We start from the raw sequence: 22,565 nt of genomic DNA, 5'->3' as shown, positions 1-22,565 counted from the left end.
TGTCACACATCTCTTTTTTTAATTCCAAATTCTCAAGAATGTAAACAAATATAACTCAGATATTGCGTATTTAAAGCACCACACCCTTCCCTGATCATCATTCATGCAAAACTGCTCTGCACAACCAACATCTGATCTAAAATTAAAATCCTATCTCTAAAGTGATCACAACATCAGATCTCAAAACAGCTCCAATCCCAACAAGGGCAGCCAACCCCCAGCCCTTATGAGGTGCTCGCTTGCCAGAATCGTCTTACGCAAAGTATTTAAGCGCCTGATTCAAATAATTGCTGGCGTAAGTGAACCAATTAAGTGAGCCTGACTGCAGTTCATCCTAGACGAGAGAATTTGCAAGAAAACCATGTCAAAGCAAACACACCACATCTTCATTCAAACCTTACTGATTCAAACATTAGGTGGCTGCACCACAGGCCAATCTGTCCTATAGCTCATTAAAAACTAATCATGCTGATGGTATATTTCACCACATAGGAGGAACCATCTAATATTCATAAGAAGGGGAGAGTCACTTCTTAACAACACACCAGGACTCCGGTCCTCCTGGTGTAAGGATTTTTGGGCTTTCTATTAACTCATTTGTTGATTTTGTAATGTCACTAGAAGTGTAAAAACATCGGTGTATCCTGGTGCATTGAAGGTGGAGATTCAACTGCAAAAATGTTGGAATGTTTGAATCCAGTGTAATTGATTATAATAATATTCAATAAGGTATGGGCTTAATTTTTTACCAAAATAAAAATTTAGGCTATTTTCACATGTGAAAAAGCAAAAAAACAAAAAAAATGTGTTTAATTATTTATATTACACTACTCAAGATACATTTGCATATTGTGTATACTTTAAAATGATTCTATATCAGACCAAAATACCTGAACGCAATCACAGTGAAATTATTAAAATGATCCAAAACAAACCTGGTTGCTTGAATTTACTCAAAAGGTATTTGTGCGATTCACGCCATTTTCTCCCAGGAGGCACAATCAAATGAAGTAAGCACAGCGAGTGCATCATCATTTTCCACACTAGCAAAAAATTCAATAGCTAATGTTTCCAGTGCGCTGTTGAGGGCCGCACTGTAAGTGATAGTGTTAACTGAAGGGTGAGGCTGAGGAGCAGCCCATTTACCACCGTTCATCTGTCCATTATGCCTGGGAAACACTCGAGAGAATCCCTCACAATGGCCGTTTCATATCTGTTTCTCAGCACAGTGGACTTGAACGAGTAACAAAAGAGGGACTAATATGTTCAGTATTGAACCAAACCGCTCAAGTAGAATTAATAGAGGCTGGAGGTGAAGGGGCAGGGATACTCCAGTGCTCTTGAGACCATAAGGTTGTGATGTATGCCATTGCATCAGTTCAAGTAAACAAACACACAAACAAATGTTCCTGCAGCTTTCTTCACTATTATCCTGATCAAAATTCAGCCCATAAATATTAGAAATATCAATCTCAAAAGACACTTAACACATACATCCACACCCTATACATACACCCACACACACACTCAGAGAGAGAGACAGAGAGAGAGAGAGACACATACAGAAATTCTCCTTTCTGTTATGGACGTGTTCAGTCAAGGCATTTTGTTTTAGCTTGACAAGATGAACAACTATCATTTTCATCAAAATCTCGACGCCTACATGTTTATGGTGGGTAATTCGGTCAGTATAGGTGTCACTAGATTATGAAAGAGCGCGTCGACCAACACACAGCCAGTGTAAATCTCAGGTTATCCCGCTTTAATCCAGCCACAGCATAACAATAGACCGCTGAGAGGAGAAGCGATTTAGCAGGAGCCTCCAACACTTCACAATGTAAACACCACCTCCAGTAAAATGCGACACCACAGAGCCAAGCCTCAAAGAACAACGAGCAGCTCCACAGAGAAACATTTCTCTTTATCACGGGTCCAACCTCATTAACGTCGACGCGATTTAAATCGTCTGAATGGCTTCATCTGATGGAGAAAACATCAGTATCCTTGGATACATCCTTTAGACAAATCAGCCCCACTTACAGCGCTGACAGGCAGGGTGATTTTCACACATGCTGAATAAAATAAACCGAGCGTTTTAACGCATTTCTCTGACAGATGAACCGAGCCCAGGTAAACTGATCATAACTGAGTAACTGAGATGAGAAACGCGTCGAATCTTCAGTCGACAAAACGCGCCAAAATGAAGCACATCGTCGAAGGGCGCGCGGGCTTTTGTGACGCGGGAATCGAAGCCGTCGCGCGCCGAAGGACCGTTACAAAGAGCGACGACGAAAACGGAGCGGAACCGTTAAAAACCGTTAAAACAGACTGAAGGTACCTTTGCTCTCTTCCCTCTCATCAGGGTTCTCCTCGGCCGTCGACTCCATGGCTGGTTTCATCCCATCCATTTGGAATTCCTTTCCAAGAATACTTTCTCCTGCTCGGTGGATTCGCGTCTCTCTCTCTCTCTCTCTCTCTCTCTCTCTCTCTCTCTCTCCTTCTCTGTACCCGTCTCTCTCCCTCTCTCTCTCCCCCCTTCTCTGTAGACGCGTCTCTCTCTCCTTCTCTGTATACGCGTATCTCTCTCTCCCCTTCTCTGTTTATGCGTCTCTCTCTCCTCTATCTCTCCTTCCCTGTATATGCGTCTCTCTATCTCTTCTCTCTCCTCTCTATACACGTCTCTTCTGTCTATTCGTCTCTCTCTCTCTCCTTCTCTGAATATGCGTCTCTCTATCTCTTCTCTCTCTGCTTTTCTCACTCTCCTCTATACACGTCTCTCTGCCTCAGTCTACCTCTCTTCTGTCTATTCGTCTCTCTCTCTCTCTTCTCTGTATACATGTCTCACTCCTCACAATTCACCCTTAAAAAGTGGTTCTTCAGTGGTTCTTTAGTACAGACAAAGGTTATACACAGAACTGTGAACACTTGAACCTAGAAATAGTTTTTTGCATGATTAAATGGTTCTTGTCTGAAAAATGGTTCTAAACCCAAGAGGGTTCCACTGGATTTTGAACAACTATTAAAAGCAATAGTGAGAATGAAACCTGGTATTTAATATTGAATGCTGTGTAATGACCCAGGGGGAGACTTGGTTATTACATATTTAATAAGAGGCTGGTAACCAAACAGGTAAGACTAATTGTTAAACTAGTCTCAAACACACATGGCTTTTAAGTTTTTAAGCATGTTGTAAAATGTTTAAAAATAGAGAGCCATTAGGCTTTTCTGTCTAAAAGGAGAGGAACTACATACTGAGATGTCAGGCTTTAGGGTAAATGTGCACAGTCTAGTGGGAAGAAAACTAGAAGTGACTCTTCATGACTGAACGACTGGAGAGAAAGTCTTGGAAAGGAGATGCATTCGTGAGAGTTTGTGTCATGTCCAAATATTTCCAGCGGTATGTGCCATTTGCAAAACAAACTAGAACGGCATTTCTGTCCTCACTTCAGCGCACCTCTGTTCTCTAATAATAAAACCCACACTCAAACAAAAGGATGCCATCTGCCTCGAATCCTCTTAAATAGTATTAAATCTCATGCACGTGGCCTTATGCTGCCTCAGATGCATCAAGCCGTACTCAGGCGTACATCTGAGCACAACTGTCCAGAACGAAAAAAAAGACCTCACCGAATCCCTCAACATCATCATTACCATTTAAGGTGCCTGATAGGCTCTGAGAGAGTACGTGAGCCCATATTTCACCAGGCTCAGGCAGTCTAGACAGGAGGAGGCCGTGCTTTCATGGTTGTACACAACACTGACCCTGAATCTGTTACTAGCCATTAGACTGTAATACCAAGTTTATGTTTGGGATGGACAGCATTGATCTCAGGTCAGCACTAACGCATTATTCCATTCTTGGGTCAGATGCAGGGTAGAGAGAGAAGTGCTTAGGAGTTAAGCCTTTTTTAAAACACAGTAATAAATCTTAATCATTTTGTTTCATAGATCCTTTCGTATACAAAAAGGCTTTAAACACAGTACCAGCTGCAAGTGCTGTTACTGGGACGTGTTTAAAGGGGATGACGACTACATCTATGAGAGCAGTAAAGCAATTTAGTGTGTGCAAATAGACAACTAAAGGCTATATGTATTAATTAAATCCTGTTAAACGCTGTGAACTGTAACTGTTGGCACAAAAACTCAGATCTCCAAAAAAGTGACTTTACTGGAGAGGCAAAAAACACTGCATATATTTAGTGATGTGTGTTGTTTATAGGCGCATGCAGAGTTGTCTGTTGCATTTCACAGCTCATTTGAGGATGAGATGAATACTTTGCTTTAGCCTGTGTGATTATTAAAGTTTTTCCTCCTAAATGGTCTCAGCTGGAAGAAAAGTGTCCGCTTTTGCAGGTTTAAAAGTAAAATTTGACGCTTAAAGGGTTCTTTGCATGGTAAAATGGTTCTTCAGATTGATGAAGAATGTGTTGTATAGGGCCTGTGGTCCCAAATAGAACCTTTTTGAAAATGGTTCTATATAGCACCAAAAAGGGTTCTTCTATTGTTACAAGCTTGACATCAAAACTATAGAAGAGCCCTTTTTGGTGCTATATAGAACTCTTCACCATGCAAGTGCAAAGCACTCTTTAAGCATGCAAACGGTTCTTTGAGTGTTCACGGTTCTATATAGAACCACTGTCTTTACTAACGAACCCTTGAAGAGTGTAGGGGTGTGATGATGTGCAAAATTTCAAAATTAGACTCTGTCTATACACTGTGTTGGTGTGTTGATGCTGTATATTTTTCGATATAGTAGAAATAAGGAGTGCCTGAATATGTGCCTTGTGTTCACATTAACAGTTAATATATTAATGTTGCTTCATGCATGCAGCTTACATGCAGATGTGCGCAAGGAGCATAACAATTTAAATATTTTCAGGTTCAATATGATTTTCAACTCTGAGGACATTCATAGTCATTTATCTATGATGGATGAATTCCATACAAACGTCAGTAATGTGTATCATTATTAACCTCTCATTCTCCAGGGTATATTTTGGTTTTTCCATCTGAATTTACATGACCAAATCGTAAGGCAAATTATTCAGTAACTGCATGAAATAAATGTAAATTTTATTTATTTATTTATTGTTTAAAAGCTCTTCTGAAATTAACAGAACGTGTTTTATGATCATACACGTTACTATATGCTTACAATTTACTGCTGAAAGCCAAAAATCTTAGACGCTCTTTGTAATACTTTATAAAAATAATTTTTACAGAGCAGATCACTGAAGAGACACCATCTGTTTATAGTTTATAGCCCAGATTTGTGGAAAAATGGGTCAACTTTCAGTAGGCAAAGAAATTGAGTTCAGCTTCTTCTATGATAAGGGTTTAAAATTGCATTACCCATCTATTTGACTGGAAAGAAGACAGTTACAGCTCTCATATCACACCCACCTTTTGAACGTAGCTTATGAAAAATGAAAGTTATGAAGAATATAACGAAGTGCGTTTCGGAACCACCGGTGGTCTCAAGGAGTTGAAAAGGTTAAAATTGTTGGGTAAAAAAAAAATATAACTGTCAGTGGCCCCCTAGCAGTACCACCACAGCCTAGTCACAGGCTGAAAACAGGTTGAAAACCACTGCCATAGAATTTAATTGCTTTCATTGAATGTAAATTGACTGGAAAAATTCCAGTTTTTTCTGAATGGGCTTGTGCATCACGTATCACGCTCATCAAATTTTTCACCTTGTTTGGTTGTATTAGGTCAAAAAGATCTTGTATCACATTAACTTTGCAGCGCTTATACAATTTAATTTGTATGTAACCTTTGTACATCATAGTGCCATCATGGAATCGGAAAATATTGTGATATAAATTCCAGTTCGTTTTGCCAACCTGTAACAGATATAGAGTTGTATTACAAAGCAGATACCAGATACCAGTGCTTTTCACTCAGTATGGACCTATTTTGATAAATCAGATGCACCAAAGGAACCACCCCTTTCTGTTTGAGATGGAGGAGGGACCTCCGCGAATCAGGGGCCAATGAGATGTATGGGAATTGATTTGACAAAGCAGGTCTCCTCTGAGGATCCCGTGGATGGTTGTGCAGTGACATACCAGAATAATCTCTAAATTTGTGGGTCGTGATTGCAGATTAAGCCCTTGTCTAGTAGCTGAGGGACAGCGGTGCCTGGCACAGTTTCTGTTCTCATTTGAAAAAAAAAGGCCTCAGCAGTTAGTGTACATACACACACATAAACACACACAACCATGAACACTCATGTAGGGATATTCTTCCTTTGGACACAATCATATGCACATTGTCATTATCATATAATCTTGTATATTTGTAACACCATTTGAAAGCACCATCTGCCCTTGCTTTATATTGTGTGAATAATAAGGAATGGATTAATAGAATTGGTCCAAAAGGGCTTGGAATAAAATCTTGTTATATTAATGAACATTACAGGAAATAATCATCTTTCTTTGTCCTGTAATACATGGTTCTGTTACAGCAAAGCTCATGAAAGACCTCAGGTTCCAGTTCTCTAAAATTTCCCATGCGAGTGCCCTGTTGACCACCAAACCGCAGACTCTAGGGAGCAACCACATCTTTTCTAATAGAAGGAAGCAAATCTGTTCCATTTGCGGATACATCCTGAGAAAGAGGTAGAGATAATTAGCTAATTTCCACCCCCTGCCAAGTTCTCACTACAAACCCAGAAGTCTTTACACACATCCTTTTTCAGGTCATGGAATTGTTCTCTCTTGCTTCAGTAAAGGGTGGGACTTTGAGGTAACCTTAATAACGGGGACTTCCCAAACCCTCCTACTGTGAATCCTTTCCTCCAAAACACTTAACTCTATTTGGCTTTCTGACTAAGCCTACACCAAGGCTGTACAATACATGAGGACTGCAATATCGGCCTTACCAATATCAATTTGGTGATTTTCGCAATACTCATATAACAGGAGGCTGCAATGTGCAAAAGAGCCCTTTAACCAGTCGTGTAGTGAGCATTTTACCCAGTCACCAGATAATTGTTTCTGAGGATGAGGATGTTGTTCATGTAATCCAACAAAAGTAAGTTATTTTGGTCGACATGATGCAAACTGATCTTTACATGTGTTTTAATATATATTGCATGGTGTACGACAATCATATGTAGCAATTAGAGATGGCATGTTGGTACTGGGCTTATAATAAAAAGTCCTGTAACAAAGCTATCCTGAAACAGCACACACAGTGATGAAGCATACTTTTAGATGCTCGTCTCAAGTGAAAAGTGCATCAATTCAAAACAGCTCATTAGGTGGTTTAGTGGTATTTTGAGAAAAGAAAAAGTGGTATTTGTCCCATTTTTAGTAGAATTTAAATTGCAATGGTAGTATTTTGTCATATCATGCAGCCCTAGCCTTCACCATGCAGATACACTGTGAACTGTACTTTAGCATGGACAGTAGGTCAAGCTAAGGTCTAGACACTGGTAATAAGCAATTACTGAGAGTCAGTAGAAGCCAGTATAAACTGAAGAGGGATGAGCTGAACTTAATGTCAAACCGCCCTGATAATGCTTGCAAAATGGCAGACAATAAAAGTGGCTAATGGTGTTGAATGGAGGAAGAGTCTATGGGCCCCCAGGGCCTAGTAGTCATTTAAAACAACAGAGTCAGCAGCTGGTAAATCAACGGATAATCAGTTATTGAACTCTGTAATGGGTTCGTTTGGCCCTACTGAGGATACTCTATAAATAGGTCTAAGTGCCCTGTCAAAGTTATACGTGAATTGGTGTAGGCATTCTTTAATTTATAAATCCCGGCACATGTGGAACATGTCATATTAATAAGTTATATAAGACTCAGACTAAATCATTTATTGTTACGTTAATCATGATTTAGATGCCGTACGTAGTTCTTTATTTCCTGGAGATGATATTTTGTTTTGGTGTCAGCACAAAATCATACATGTCACAAGATGTGCAATAACTAGGAATTGCTTGAATAACGGAGCCGAATAAACCCGTTATAAAAGACTAGTTGATGTCAGGTCACTGTCACTATCAACACAATGCAGGAAGAGCAAACCCAAGAATAGCGGTTTATAAATGCTCACAGTCTTCATCACATGCTATATATAGCAAACTTATGAATCTTTTATAATGCCTTAAGTGGTCACCTGTTGAAAGAAACAGGTCTTCTGGGGGAAAAAGCCCACTCTCTCGCTCTTTCACTCACACACAGTCCGTTTCACCTACATTCTGCTATGGAACGCTGTAGAGCTTCAAAAAAGCTCCAGAAGTCTACTTCTCTCCAAATCTGAAGGCCATGCCAGGACAAACCACTGATTCATATAACTAATAAAACCGTACTTTGGTAATAAACATGTCTGTTCTCTAACAATATTGTCCCAAGCTCTGGGTGTTTGTTGAGAAAGCAAACAAGCTGGATTTTCAGACATACTGATGGCTGTGTTTGGTTAATGTGGAACAGACAGACACGACGGACACATCTCCCCCAGTAACGAGGCCATTACGCCTCTTTCATGTGCTCCAAACTGAGTTAATGTGGAAAAAAAATGGGATACAGAACGCAGCAAGGTCCTCTTTTGAAGTCCCTATAAAGAACAACAGAAAAGCTATTAAAGTCCACAGTCAGTTCCCGGCCCTGCCCCATTTAAAGGCCCAAACTGGCAAGTCATGCTTGAATGCTTCAAGAACTTTCAATATAACTTCAGTAATGATAATTGATAAAGGTAAATGGTAATGCTAGTTGTAAAAATGCAGCAAACTTACCCACTAATCTGATATTTGCATTTATCAATTTATTTTTATGGAAACTTGGATCTGGGCACGTAGGCCATGGTACTGTTTGGACTACTTGTAGCCAAAGCCCTGATGACTAACAGGGATGGCATGCCACTGCAAAACGCGCACACTGATCAACCCAACAGGGATCTCATCTAGATGCGTTAGAAATGTAACACAATTTAAACTAATGAATGGTGGCTGTACAGTTCGGTTTCTAATACGAAAATATGTTTAGTTCCTTAAATCTGCACATTTTTGTTTTCCTTTAAAACACGTTTCACATCAGCACAACAAAAGTTTAGGCACCCCTGGTCAAATGACGTTTTGTTGATTTTCTAAGTGAAAGTAAGTTAACACATCCTCTACAGAGAACACACTCCTGCACATTTTAATGCACAATTAACTACTGTTATTTGCTGATTTTAACATAAAAAATGTGGCCTTTACAAGGTTATGGAACATTTTGTGCTGTATGCCTTTTTTCCTAATATGTTAAGCTTAGCAAATAAATAGAAATTGTGCACTAAAAAATGCAGAGAAATGCCATATTTGAGTGTGTTCCCTGTAGAGGATGTGTTTATTTATAACTTATTTTCACTTTACTGGGGTGTTCAAACTTTTGCATACAACTGTAACAAGGCTTTCATGAGTAAAACAGTGCTTTTCAGCCTAATCTCTGTCTGCTGAATCTGTAGCATACAATCGATTGCCACAGAAAATCATTTAATGCGTTTCCCTGTGCTTGGAGAAGAACAGAAAACCTTATTTATATAAATTACACATTTATAATTGAAGCCAGTGGCCAAAAAAAAAGGGTAACACAAGGGTTTCCCTAGACTAGGGGTCGGCTCCGGAGCCGCATGCGGGGTTTTTTTTGTGTCCTTTTGTGGCTCCACAAAATTTAGATTTTTAAGTAAAAATAAAATAATCCCCTGCTGACTGTTCTAACACAGTTTTAACAATACATGGTTTTAAACACTGAAGTTAATGTATAACTGCTAATTCTCCAACCTTTTAACCCTGAAGATTGGCACACAGACTGCTGGCCACCATAGCAACACAGATAACGATCTCACCTAGCTAGTAGCTATCAGCTACTTGTTCATTGGCCAGCTTCTTGTTCAAATTGTAACGTTCCACCTTAAAAGGTGCAGTAGTTGCATTCTAGCACCTCAGGTCCATTTAAGGTGGACGGGAAAATTAGAACAAGAAGCTGGCCGATGAGAAGCTGACTTCAGCCTCATAAAAAATCAAATGTTAAGAAACTATTCTACTTTTCAGGAAAGGTTTCCTGCCGGAGATGCGAGAAAAGTGGTTATAGCTAATCTAAAGCTTTAAGCAAAGCAAAGCAAGTCTGTGTTTTTGTTTATATAATATGTTTTAGTCTATACTAGGACATTAACTGGTACATATTAAGACATATTTTTAGTCAAGATGGAAGAACATTACCTCATTAAGATGGACATAAAATGTGGTTCCCAGGGTGGTTTGATTTTTGTTGAAAGGACAAAATGGCTTAACATTTGGGTTGTTGACCGCTGCCCTAGATGTAGACTGGGAACCACTGTCTTAATGCTTTCTAAGAACTGGGTTCACAATAAAAAGTCACCAACTTCATTCATTCGCCACTAGCTTACATACACAGTCTGGGATTCTGTCTTATGGGTTAGGACGCATGACCCTGTTGCCATGGGAACGCTACACTAGACAAGGTCACAAGGGGGTCGTTGTCGCGGGGGCCACTGCGTGTAAATGTTGTGACACTAGTGCTGCCCTATGAACTTGGCTTTGATTTAACTCTGGTGTTTTGTGGTCTGACGGGGGTTGCTATGGCTACATCTGGTCATGTCCATGTATGAAATGTGTACACTCATTTCTGTTAAGATGAATAAGTGTTGTCCTGTGTGTTAGCAACGTGTTAGTGTGAAAGCTACCACAAACAAGCATTGTTCACAAAACTACATGTACATATCATGATGTGACATTATAAGCAAAAGCAGACAACAAAATAATTCCTATTTTAGTTGTACTCAACTGCCCTGTATCAAGAAATACACATGCCCACAAGGGATGTCCACTACAATATGAACATGTAAATCCAGGCTAATTCTGGAGGTTTTAATGCGCTGCATTTCCCTCCAAAAAAAAAGACAGTTTTGGCTAGCAGACATGAAACTACAGCATGTCCTAACCCATCCACTCAGCATAATCTGAGAAGCTATTAAAAGTCTGTCAGAGATGGGGGGCTGACGTAAATCCTGAACTCTGGACATACTCTTTGTTTTGACAAAACAGGGAACAAACGGGCAACAGACTGCCACAGTGACCCACTTAAGACTCTGCATGCCCTCTTGTGCCCCGCCCCCCTCATAACCCCACCCCAACCTCAGCTATCAGTAACTACATCACCGTGGTGACGCCTCAACAGGAGCTCTATCTGCTGTTGGATTTAGGTAATCCCACTACCCCATTTTCAACACTGGATTTGGGTGTCCTTTGGGACGCCCTAACTAAAATCCATCAGTAGCACAGGCCTTGTGACTTGAGGTGAGCGTCAAGAAAGCCAAAGACTGAGGGCTGGTATTTAGGGATGCACAATTATATCGGGATCATATCAGTGTCAGCAGGTATTTGCTGTAAAAATAACAGCATAGGATAGATGTTTGGATTTGGCTGATACTTCAAACCAATATTTGATGACACATTAATTGTATTGCAGAAGAGCAGGACGTTTAGGTGAAGCTGGGCTGGCCAGGTGGTTCCAGTTCCAATTTCTATATTTTATAAATGTTTTTGTACTGGCATCTGTGCTGACATCATCAAATATGAATGTGAAAAATATGGCATATTGGCATCAGCCCACAGTTCCCATATTGGTGCATTCCGACTAAGAGTACATTTACATTTATACACTAGCAAACAGTCTTAATCTACAGTCACACTAGACTAGCCACACCATTAGTAGTTTGTATCTCATTGCAAATTAGGTGTGACCAAAGTGAAACTGGAAAAAAGCAATAAAATATCATTTTGGTGCAAGTAGCAATTTATCAACAACTTAGCAGCTGTGGCTAGTGATATTGCGGCGAGAATGGGGAACATGTCCAAGGTGGTTTCTAGCAAGCTAGTTAACTCAGCAACCATAAATAGTAAAACCATACCATGCCACTTATCATTATGCATTAATTTATAGTTGGGATTGAGAATGTCATAATTAACATCTCCTACATCTTCAGTGTTGTTATATGAAGAACGACCCCTGCAGATGTCAGCACAGCCAAAGCAGTGCTATTGGTTGACAGTGTTAATTTGTGTATCGGAATACACCAAAGTTCACTAAAGTCTTTTTTTTCGCAATGAAAGTCTGTAAAACTTCTATGTTTTGGAGAGATTTCCACTGAAATCAGTGTAACTTTTACTACCAGAATGCTAATTTAACTAAATGTGGAAGCCAAAACAAAGCAAAATTCCAGTCCAGAGAGTCCAGATAGTTTTGTTAATTGAAAATAAGTTCACATCCTCTACAGACAACACATTTCTGCACATTTTAATTCACAACTACACAATAACACATAAAATGTGGCCTGTGCAATAATATTTTATTTTTTCCAATATATTAAACAAATAAATAGAAATTGTTCACTAAAATTCTCTATAGAGGACATGTTCACTCATTTGCACTTAGAAAATCAACAAAACATGTCATTTAACCAGGACTGATAGGACCTTTGCATATGACTGTATAAAAATATATTAATGCTATGGCAAAGCCTACTGAGAACTAGAGTCACACTACAGCTGACCGCACAAAGGTGGTACTCTTATTGCCTAGGAAATTTATTTGTTAGCTTGAAGTATGGCTAAGAGAAGTGTCCTCAGTGACTGGAAGCTACATGTAATCGTAGGCTTAGTAACTAAGAGAGGTTTTGGAGTGGGCAAGTATAAAGCTGCTTTCCCTGAGTTTGGTTCAATACACTTTCCTTTTCTCTTCCTCGCACTCTCTCTCACAAACACACACACACACACACTCTCTCAGCTGCTCATGGGATTCCTCGGACGCTTTTGTTTTTGTTTAGTAAGCCGCATCATTTGAAGGGGGGGGCCCAAGCCTGGAGCGAACAGGGGGTGACAAACACACAAAGAAAGGATGGGTGAACTAGAACATGGGCAACACGCCAGGGGGCCAAACTCCCCTTATCCCCAAACACCCCAATCACTGGCTCTCACAAGTACCATTTGTGTATCGCAATGAATCCACCCTTCTTTTGGCCCATTAGTAAAAATCTGAGTATTATTTCAGAAAGACTAAAGAAAGAACAGCATTTGTCTATACAAGTTATACCTCATCCATTTACACACTACAAATAAAAGTCTATAAAGGTTTTTTGGCTTGGATGTATGATTGTAATTAAGACTTTTAATTGAACTTTTACATTACGTGAAGGTGCTTTAAACCCCTTTCTAAATCTCTTGTTTTTTAGCATTTTTATTTTGCGTGTATGAGAAATTTACATCAGAGTTGCAGTGATATTGGAAGTTCCATTTACAGCAATCGAATTAGTTCTACTGATTGTTATGTAACTTTATTCTTTCAGTAACATGTTCTAATGCTGTTAAAAAGACAGTAGTACTACTACATCCCTGAAGTTCCCATTAGCAGCACAGAATTTGCAGTTGGATGCATTCAGCTGCCTTTCACTGGACTTGATGGAAAAGCTTCTGTGCTTCACACACATGCGCCCACGAGCACACTCACACAGGGTCAACAGACATGATTGACCTCATATTCCCGCAACAAGGTGCAATCTATTTCTCTCTTCAAAAGACACGAACAGAACTGCCGTGAAAAGTGAGGGAGGCCGTGAATCTTTCTCTTTTCTGACTCCTCTGTGCCTCCTCTCTAAATTATCTTTGTTGTCGGGTTTAAATCCCTCCCCGTTAGCCTATAATCCTTTGGCCCAGATTTGCTGGGTCTGGAGAGCTCGTTATGACATCAGAAGAGTGGGCGTGTCCACATCCTTAAATATTCCAGCGTTGCAGTCTTATGCAAAGTATGACATCCTGCATTGTGTGCAATGAAGCCTTGATTACAATATGTACCTTTGCAGATATGCCAGTAAATCCCATTCATTGTTGCTGAAAAGGAAACTGAGCATGTCAATCAAACAAGATAAATGAATCTGCATCAGGGGGTGTATGACAGAAACATCCTAACTCTAATCTTATCTGTTTAGTCACCATGGCAACAGTAGCTATTACAGAACAACAGTTCCTAACTTCATATTATTATCCTAACTCCAGATAAGACAACACTGTTACAGAAACATCCTAGACTAGACTAAGTTTCCTAAATACTGACCTAACTTTAGAACAACTCCAGCTGTGTCCTAACTTCTGTTTTAACTTTTCATTTCTAATGTTTGCCATTTTAGCATACCAAATTCACTATAACTGGCCTAATGCATTATATTTATACATATTGCAAAATGTTGGTTTTACGATGGTTTGTGATGTTTTTTCCCTAAATCTGCAGCTTAAAAAGTTTCCAGACACCAAAGACATGTTTTCCACCATTCCTTCTTATTACCTGCATGTGTTAATGTTGGTGAATAATTGTCTAATAAAACCCTGCAGTGATGGTGGTGAATAATGAGAAGAGTTGAATGCGTGCTTATTTAGAAATCACAATAGCGCGGCTAACAAGGCAGCTAAAGCTTTGGGAAATGGAAACTGAAACTGGGATCGACGACACCATGTTAAACAGCAGGATGTACTCAACCTTTAATAAACTTTTAATAACTTTTTCAAACTTCCAGTTAATCACACTTTAGTTTTGTTTTGACATGTTTATACATTGGCAGCTGTCTAGCTATTTACCATTCTTTACGTTATTTTTGATTACATGTTTTATAGCTATGCCTGAAACTGTGTTTTGTTCATTATATAGTGCACTATTTTGGGGTTTCTGCAATTTTGTAGAGAAGTCCGAAAATGTAGTGCAGAAGATCCAGTGCACTCAAACAATCCCAGAACACACCACAATGAGTAGTGTACAACCAATGTACCCTAGCGGATAGAGTATATCTATAATACACTGCGTTATTTGTAAGTAATGAGCAAATCTATATAATGTTAGTGTCTGAAGTTGTTTACTACTACCACAAACTCTGATCCTTGTTATAGAGTTCTCGAATGTAGGGTATACTGATTAGGGGACCATTTCAGACATGGCATCTGTTTCAGCTGTCTGCATATCGCCGGTTGCTTGATAACAGACATAACAGTTGATTATTGACCTCAATCAAGGAGTTTAAGGTTTCCTAACTTAAAATAAGATGCTGTAAGATAATATATGTTTCCTATATTAAGACAGGGTTTATTTCTGTAATTTGTGAAATATATTATCTTGACCTTGAATAGGAAGTCTTTGTTATACGGCCCCTGGACTGTGACCAGCTGTTTTGTCAGTTGTGATGTCACATTAGATACTGAGACAGATTTTTCATAACAAACGACACACGATGGCATGCAAATTATGAGGTAACATCATCTGTTTTTAATTACTGCTTTGCTGAGACTCATGCAATAGCAAAAGACAAAATGTATGTGAGTACTGAGAACGTGTTCAATATAATCCTAAGCCTTTCTTAGCGAAAGTGCATGTAGAACAATATGCTTTTTCTCAATCTGGTACATGGGCAGTAATTAATCAGTTTAAACAGCGGCCCAGAGAAAACAATTAGCAAACAAATGAAGCGTTCCTTGAATGCTTCAGTGCACATGTACAGAACTCCACAGTTTACAGCTCAGTTGGACAAAGGTTAGCTCACTCTGTACAGGGAAATGGACCACACCATTCAGCACTGAGACTGCAGATCTTTTATGCCAAAGGACCATCTCTTCCCACCAGTATCCTTCTTTTTAGAGGAATAGTTCGACTAATTACTACGTTTCTGTGGTTTTTTCCCCGTTGGTTCTAAATTCATATTTGGGTTCTTTGGATTTGCACCAGGTCCATGAGGCTAATTTTGCTAACAAGTAGCCAAAGTTAATAACAATAAGCATGATGCAAATTATGAATCAAATTCATCACAGAATCACTTAAAACACAGTGATGTCAAGTAATATAATTCAATTCTAAAAGCAGAAAGTAAAAAGAAGTATTATATTAATATTATTTATTATTTATATTTCACAATACAAAAAGCATGAGTAGTGGCACATTTATAAACTGCCATTAAAACTATGAATTCAATGATTATTATTTAACATTTTACATACAGTGCTACTCTAAATCCACTTAAACATGATTGCTGTCTTTGTGATGTAGTTACCATGTAGTTAATTTGGTGATCTTTAACTACTGATGATATCTACATTATGCTCAGAAAAGGGTACTGAGCAAAATTATCACGATAATGCTAAAATATCATCCACCTCTATATTATTAAGCATCAATTTCAAAGGTATCTACATGGCTGCCACAGTTATTAAATACAAAACCAAACAAGACTATCAGGTGTCTTCTACAGTGTCAGAAACTACAAGGAAAGTAGTGAAAAATTATTAAATGATGAGGTCTGAGACAAAGTTTAGTATCATTGTAATGCTAATTGTGGCTATTGGGCTCCAGATCTCATGCTCTATAGAATTAGTCAATTTTCATTTTTGGTCAAATTAATCCTTTTCACCAAGTATTTTATCAAAACAAGGTAGACGTCTCAACCTTGGCCCTAGAGGCCCACTGCCCTGCACATTTAAGTGCTTTTCCTGCTTTGACACACCTACTTCAGCTCAATAATGGGGTGTTAATGAGCTGATCAGTTGGATCAGGTGTGTTGGGAGCAGAGAAACACTAAAAAGTGCAGGGCATTGGGCCTCCAGGACCAGAGTCGGGGAACACTGATCTATATGATAGAATATCAGTAGCATAAACTTCATAGTACTCCATGATAACCCAAAATACCAGCCAAGACTTGATTGATTGTCCACATAAAATGATAACTGTGAGCCAGGGCACTATCCTGCATACTGGTCACTGCGCACAGCTCGTATATACAGTAATCATGTTTAATGTGATAACAACTGCATTTTGTGGCAGCATGGTGCCGTCCAAAAGACTTCAGGTTTAAAAACAGCTCCGTATAAGAATGACTGGGAATTGTGCCACAATATGCATCAGTGTTTCTCCAGACCCCCTAGTGGTCAGCTATATGTCCGCAGCCTAGCAGGCCTGAAAAACAACTGGATCAGGCTTCTGCTTTATAGCACCACACCGTTTGAATGTTCCTGTAGTAACACTTTTGGCAAGCAGCATACAGAAGATAACATTCAAAAACATGGCTGGCAGAGCTGCATTCTTTCCAGCCATCATGATTCAGTCTCTGTTTAATGCCAGAGAGCGAGTCGAGGTGAAGGCAGTGTGTGAGGGAACATTAGGAGGGGGCAGGTGGGCCAGCTGTTGCTAAGTAACTGACGCTGCTAGAGGTGGTAAAGGAGGTAAATGGAAAGTGAATGGGTCTTTTATTGCCACTACAACTGGCAATGGCTGTCAAAAGTTTGGGGAAACACAGCTTTTCAAAATGTTGAGCATGTTTCCTCGGTCAGTTTGCAGTGACATATTAAAGGGGAATTCCACCAATTTTTCTAAATTTCTGAAAAATTTAGCACTTGAGATGTAAAGAGTGGTTCAATGTAGAGAAACTTACACACTCAGATTTCTTTACAGTGGTGGTGATACAAATCAGGGGTCACAAAGTCTACAACACATATATAGCAATTTTCTTTACTATCCAAACCCACCAGTGAACCTACATGTGTTTTCTGAGGTTTTATATGTAATGTTGTTGATGTAAACTAGTCATAAATTCAAAACAATAAGTTTCCTTTGGGGACTATTTTGCCTTACACCACCCTGCATGTGCCTATCCACCATGAATGGGTTAAAATAAATGGATTCAAATACATTTTAAGCTGAAACTTTATCACAAAACAATCACAAAACAATGTGTCAGGCAGCGTTTTTATAATTATTTCATGTATTCACTTTCTGAGAGAGCTCCTCTCACCACCCCTGTGAACAGTTCTGACTCTGTAAGTTTCTCTACACTGTTAAAAAATATAGGTTCTTTAGTAAAGACAATGGTTCAATACAGAACCATGAACATTCATGAACAAGAACCATTTTATCCTTCTATTGTTATGTCAGCACTCAAAACGTCCAGGTGGTTAAACCTCCTCTGGGCCAAAAGATTTTCAGCCTGTGCTTTTAACAAGCAAGGTATTTTGTTAAACATGAAGCAAAATTTACCCAAAGTAGCAAAAAGCTGATGCATGTGGACAAAACCTTTGCAGGCATTTTCTTTCTTATTGAAAGAAAAAAAAATTCTCTTTGACTTCAAACATTACAAAAGACGTCAGGTTCTCCTAATCCTAACCAGAATAAGAAAGCTGATGCCAAGCTGATGTTGGTGGGAAAAGGTCATTGTCTTCTTCTTTTAAATGTAAGTTGAACTGCTTTTTTCCTTAGAACATTGGTATAAAACTAGTATTGACATTTGAAGCACTTAAATGCCACTTATAAATTACTTTCCTTATAATTTACGTTCCTTCCCACACAGCACAAACAAGCAAACTACTAAACAATTTAGGTCAGTTTTTCCACAGGAGAGAAAAAAGAGGCAAACGAGTGATGGAAAAAAGGGGGAATGCTTAGACTGATTGTTTGGTGAAAAATCTAATTGACACAATTTTCCCATTTACCCCAAATGTCAATAAACTAAACCATGCTTGATGTCCAAAGTTTACATTTTTTCTCCCAGTTTTGTACAAGTAGGCAACAAACAGTGGACGCTTATATCTCACCATCATCTGTATAAAATTCAGGCTTCAAAATGTCTGCGGCTATTATTAGCTATGTAAGTTATTTTGTCCATATATAATACAGTGTCAGAAACCACATAAGTAAGACAATTAGAGATTATGTAATAACTCTACATGGTTCAAGGCAAGTGTTTTAAGACATGTTTGTATCTCAACAAACCTCATCTGTAGTATTATAAAGAGAAAAAAAAGACAGATCATACTTGACTTCATGGATCCAAGCTATAACAAAGCAAGTGAACATTCAAATACTGTAGATTCTCTTCACATTACAAACCACAGAAGAAGCTTTACAGGCTTTATCACAGCTCATGATAAGTAAGTTCAAGCCAGCTATCGTGATAAAATTAAACAAGCCTATGGGGCTAATCCAACTTAGGTAAAACCCCAAATCAGGACAGACCCCTGTCTTAACACTTGGACATGGAGTAGACGTAGATCTCATTGGAGATTTCAGGCCATAATCCAATTTGGCAGCAGCCCAAATCTGGATGCTTGACCCACATGGTTAACGTGCAGGAGTCTAGATTTGACATTCCTTAATATGTCTAAAAGAACATCACCTGCAACCATGCTTGGCCCAAATGTGTTTCTCAGGCAACGTTTGGGCCTCTGTAGTTTTGCACTGGAGCTATGAGCTTAATGTGGCTAACAAATAATGAAGCCTAGGTATCAGGTTAGCATTATGCATGCCTCAATCATCACACATCTGCTTTATTTTCACTCTTTTAAAAGATTTAAAAGTTCTTTAAGGGTTCTTTAGTAAAGGAAATGGTTCTAATTAGAACCAGGTGTTCTATATAGAACCATTTACAACAAAGCTTGTAACAATAGAAGAACACTTTTTGGTGCCATATAGAACCATTTTCATTTTTAGAACCATTCTCTTTACTAAAGAAACCTAGAAGAACCATGTTTTTTAAGAGCGCACATTCCTGTTAGTAGCAGCAGCCGTCTTAAAATCAGAATTTTACTATACTGTAGTCCATTTTTCTAGATAACATTCTCAAAAACCACATGCGCAAGGCAATCTTAGATTACTTAACTCGAAACAATTTAAGGCAAGCGTGTGATGATTTAAGTATGTAGTTTGGACGATGCTAACCTTGTAGCTATAGGCTTCTTTTGCCTGTTAGCTACATTAGCCTTGTAGCTTAAAAGCAAAACTGAATAAACAAATTTCAGACACCAAACATGTTTTGGTTGATCAGCTACATTTGTATATTTGCATGTTATACATTTGGTCATAGCTTTAAGGCATTCTAAACTGAGACTGGTCATGTGAGATCCATCCTCAAAGCAGCTAGCGTCAGATGAGTGTGGCCAAAAGCCGTCAAGCCTCAGCAGACTGCTGGCGGAGGACAGGTGGTGAGAAAACTAGCATTCCAAAGACCAAGGAGGACAAATGGTGCAAAAATTCTTTCCAATAATTTCACTTCATTTAATGTAGAGTTAAGGCCAGCGCACATAAAAATGCACACCAAGATACACACCTACACACTTACTCCTACCTTGGTCTAATGATGTGGTTAGCACATTAAAGCAATACTTTTGCAAAAAAATTATAACCATTCAATTGTAATCTTAACCCTCATCCTAACCCCAAAACAAAACCCAATTTCCCCCTTACTACAAATCTGTACTACAAAGACAGGGGTGGCGAAACTGTGGTCCTAGAGGGTCAGGGTCCAACACAGCTTGGTGATTTTCCTAATCTAACTCTCCTACTAAACTTGGCAATTAGCTGCTGATTTGAATCAGGTGTGTTTGAGTAGGAAAATCACTGAAGTGTGCTGTCCTGAACTGGAGTTCACCACCCTTGAGCTAAGACAAGTTTGTTTCTTTAGTTTTGCACTGAAGCTACGAAGCTATTGTAGCTAACAAGTAATGGAATACCCCACCAGTTAGCATCAGGCAAAATGTATGCCTACCATTCACTTGTCTTAAACCACATTGTGTTAAGTAATCTCAGACTTGCTTATGTGGTTTGTGACACTGGAAGTCATGCAGCTAAATGCAGTGATAGTTATTATCTTAAAGCCTGAATTTCATACTTTTGTCCATTTTAGAGACCACACATGCAAGCTATTTTATGTGACATTACTTTTGAGGCAAATTTGTGACTATTTAGGCTTGCACTGTGCACAGCGATGATTGGCAGGCTAGCTTTTGTTACTCAGCTACTTTAGCCTTGTGGTTCCAATGCAAAATTAAAGAAGAAATTTTATACACCAAACATGCATTGGCTGATGGACTACATTGGGGGTAAGGGGAAAATTGTGTGAATTTGATCTTCTTTGCTGAACTATTGCTTTAAGTGGAAGCACAAATATTCCACTTAGCTGAGCAAAATTTTAAAAAATGAGGTGGAAATCACAAAAAATGTCAAGACCAGCCAAATAAAGTCTTTGAAGGCAGACACTGGGACATACTTTTACTTTTGTGCTAAACAGTTAATTTTACAAAGATGTAAGGGTGAGATATTTATCTTGCATCAGAAAAAAAGTTTGGAAACTGTATTTATATCCATATAAAACTGATACTGTTGTCAGTCCTGTGACAATGACATGAAAGACAAAACCCGTGGGAAAGAGGCTTAGCTAACATGCTACACAAGTTGAAAAGACCATACAAATGCAACAGGCAATCCATTTACATTGACCTTTAATCCTATCAAACGATTTTGTCGAATTATCCAGCCTAACCAAAACACTTCAGTGGAAGGAATGCAGCCTACAGGAGCAAACCTCAGTAATGCAGACAAGTAGCCAAAAAATACAAATATAGTCAATTCTAATTTCCTTTTCTTTTCATAAATCTTTGGTTATGGGGAGCCATTTGATTAAAGAGGAAGGAACTTTGTATTAGATGTGCAAATATATAAAAAAAAACTTACCCATTTTATTGAGTTTTGCAGAGTCTGGGCAGCTGGTGCTTTAGTCAAGTGAATGGAAAGGGGGGCAAGCCAGTCCTGCAAAACTAAACAAAAGTGTGTGTGTGCACCCACTGTCCCATTTCGGGTCACTTCGATGACGTCACTGCTTGGGGGACCCACATGGGGCCCCTTTATCCAAAGTCTGCACAAAGGGGGTGGTAGATGGGGGTTGTTATTGGATGTAAGGGTCATTTTGAAGTGGTATTCAGCTTTAGCCCTTTAAAATAGAGGCTTATTATCCAGTTATTAATCTTAACACCAATCTTGAAAGTAATGACCATATATGAGCCCTTAGAGTTTTAGAGGTTAAAAATGCATATCATCAACATTAGCACATTAAACCTGACAGAAGAATCTGTTAAACTGATTAAGGTTCTAGTGTGCATTCAAATCAACTGAAGAACTACTGAAACTACTGCAATGAATGGGATTTGCAATGTCAAATGAATTTCAATTGTGCTATTACTCACATTATATGAAAGCCAAAAGTAGTTTCTGTGTATAAAACAGCCACTGTGTCTACAAACCTGGTCATTTTAATACTTCAATATGTATTCTTTGCAAATGTTTGATGGATTCCCCTGGCAACCATTAACAAAAATGAAATAGAAACTTGAGTTGACCTCAGTAAAGCCTTCTGTAGAAGCCTGAAACACTCAGGACAAATTAAACATCACGTTTATAAGCCAAACACAACTTATCTAGCCTTGAGCAGTGCAAACTTAAGCACTGAAATTGTACAGGGTAAGAATGACTGCTCAGAGAAGGGCGAAGGAATATAAATTGCCGGATGCTCGGAGAAAAGTAGCCATGACAACCAGAATCCGGGCTGGCTGGGAACTCTATTCAAGTTTGGGCCGTTTGGCATGATGCCAAAGTTCCCCCGAGTGGGCAAACACACAGAAGAGCCAAGAGCTGCTGCCTGTGGAAGCCAATGGTGAAACTTCTATGCGCCTACACTTGAGTTCAGCAGTTTTTGATGTG

At 38.9% G+C, this 22,565-nt stretch overlaps 1 protein-coding gene across 3 annotated transcripts in view; it reads right to left on the bottom strand.

Annotated features, from left to right (window-relative positions):
* gpm6ba (glycoprotein M6Ba) overlaps window positions 1–21,642 on the bottom strand; it is a 59,735-nt gene extending 38,093 nt beyond the window's left edge. For 2 of the 3 annotated variants that reach the window (XM_036557164.1, XM_036557167.1), the window contains exon 1: window positions 2,339–2,521. In XM_036557164.1, the coding sequence (XP_036413057.1) occupies window positions 2,339–2,408 (70 nt within the window). In that variant the 5' untranslated portion in view covers window positions 2,409–2,521. Of the gene's footprint in view, window positions 1–2,338; window positions 2,522–21,542 lie in introns of those variants that run through there. The other variant, XM_036557166.1, reaches the window with a different exon arrangement.
* Window positions 21,643–22,565: the final 923 nt, after the last annotated feature.

Source organism: Colossoma macropomum, unplaced genomic scaffold, assembly GCF_904425465.1.
Source record: "Colossoma macropomum unplaced genomic scaffold, Colossoma_macropomum, whole genome shotgun sequence".
NCBI classification, from domain to species: domain Eukaryota; kingdom Metazoa; phylum Chordata; class Actinopteri; order Characiformes; family Serrasalmidae; genus Colossoma; species Colossoma macropomum.
Note: the sequence above shows the minus strand (reverse complement) of the source record. Positions and strands in the feature narration are given on the sequence as shown.